General features: G+C 63.0%; 1 protein-coding gene across 1 annotated transcript; it reads left to right on the forward strand.

The window, feature by feature from the left end:
- Positions 1-817: 817 nt before the first annotated feature.
- EMIHUDRAFT_256072 (hypothetical protein) lies at positions 818-1306 on the forward strand (the record flags this gene model as incomplete). The annotated part of the gene is made up of 1 exon (XM_005769322.1): positions 818-1306. One exon carries the CDS (start codon positions 818-820, stop codon positions 1304-1306), a length of 489 nt encoding a protein of 162 aa, XP_005769379.1.
- Between the last annotated feature and the right edge of the window lie 43 nt (positions 1307-1349).

The following is a 1349-nucleotide window of genomic DNA, read 5'->3' on the forward strand; positions in this document are numbered from 1 at the left end:
GCACGCGCGCGTGATCATTCGGCTAACTCCAACGACTAGTGAAGCCATACCCTCCCAAATTCGCATCTCCTCCGTCATTCATCACCCAATCATATCAGACCCCACCGTCCCCGAGATTTCTTCAGCTTACGTCACTGGCCTCGCGACCGACGGCAGCGCCGAGCTAGACCCAGACGGCCTCCCAACATACTCCTCCGCTACTGACACTATCTCTCTCTTCGCCATCCCGCCCCACCTCACTCAAACGGCGCGCTGCGCTGACAGTCCTGAGCCTATACACGCCTACACACCACGCGGCACGCGCACACGTATTGCAGTCTAGTTATCAGCACTAAATCACTGTCGCTATCTTAGGAACGTAGCGGCAACCCACACCTCCACTTCTGCCGATCTCTCTCGCGTACTTCCTCCATGCCTTCACCATCGCTTATCCCGACACTTCTCTCCACCTGCCACCCTCCCCACCGCCACCGCCCTTGGCGCCGCCCTCTCCGCCCCCCCCAACACCGACGTCACGATCTCCGCCATCCCCAAGCCCAAATCCTGCAAAGGTGGGGACGTGTCTGTCCTCGACCCAGCCCTACTCGAGTAGCTTGGGATGTCCGTTTTATTTCAAAGTCACTTTTTATCAGCCGGCTCACGCGCGCAAAATTCTTTTTGGAGAACGATCCCGATCATCCAGGACCGGGGAGCTGAGGAGCGCACCCAGTTGGCCGGATGATCGGGGTCGTTCTTTTCTTTTCATCTTTTTTCTCGCGGCGACTCATTGCGACACGCCGCGACTCGGTGAAAGCACCTTGGGAAAGCAGGCGCTCCCATGGGCTGCAGGACGAGCAAGCCAGCTGCGCTTACCGCCGCCGACCACAAGGGCATCCCGCTGCTGGCGGCCCTCGACAAGCAGCTCCTCGCTGCCCTCCGCTCGGGCGCCATCAAGCTGCTCCGCACCGAGTTCCTGCGCGCCGACGGCTCCGAGGCGGTGCTGCCCAAACTCCTCCGCCGGCAAGAGCTGGAGCAGATGGAGAAGGAGCGAGGCATCCGCATCTTCCTCACGCCGAAGGAGGCTGTTGCGGCGCTGCGCTCGCTGAGCCGCGAAGTCGCCGGGCTGACTTACGGCTGGGCCTCGCCGGACCACCCCGACGTGACCGGAGAGTATCTGGCGAACGTGCGGCGCTTCCTGCGCCACCCGCTCGGCGAGCACGTGACCGCCCTCTTCTGGGAGTGCGCCGCCGCCCCAGACCCACCCCGTTCCCAGTGGCTGCGCTGCGTGGGAGGACAGGCGTTCCCTCTGCGCCTATCCCTCACTTGACGCTTCTCTCATACTCTGCCGCCCCCGCCCCCCGTGCGCCTCC

The sequence above is a fragment of the Emiliania huxleyi genome (assembly GCF_000372725.1).
Source record: "Emiliania huxleyi CCMP1516 unplaced genomic scaffold EMIHUscaffold_4278, whole genome shotgun sequence".
Taxonomy (NCBI): Eukaryota; Haptophyta; order Isochrysidales; family Noelaerhabdaceae; genus Emiliania; species Emiliania huxleyi.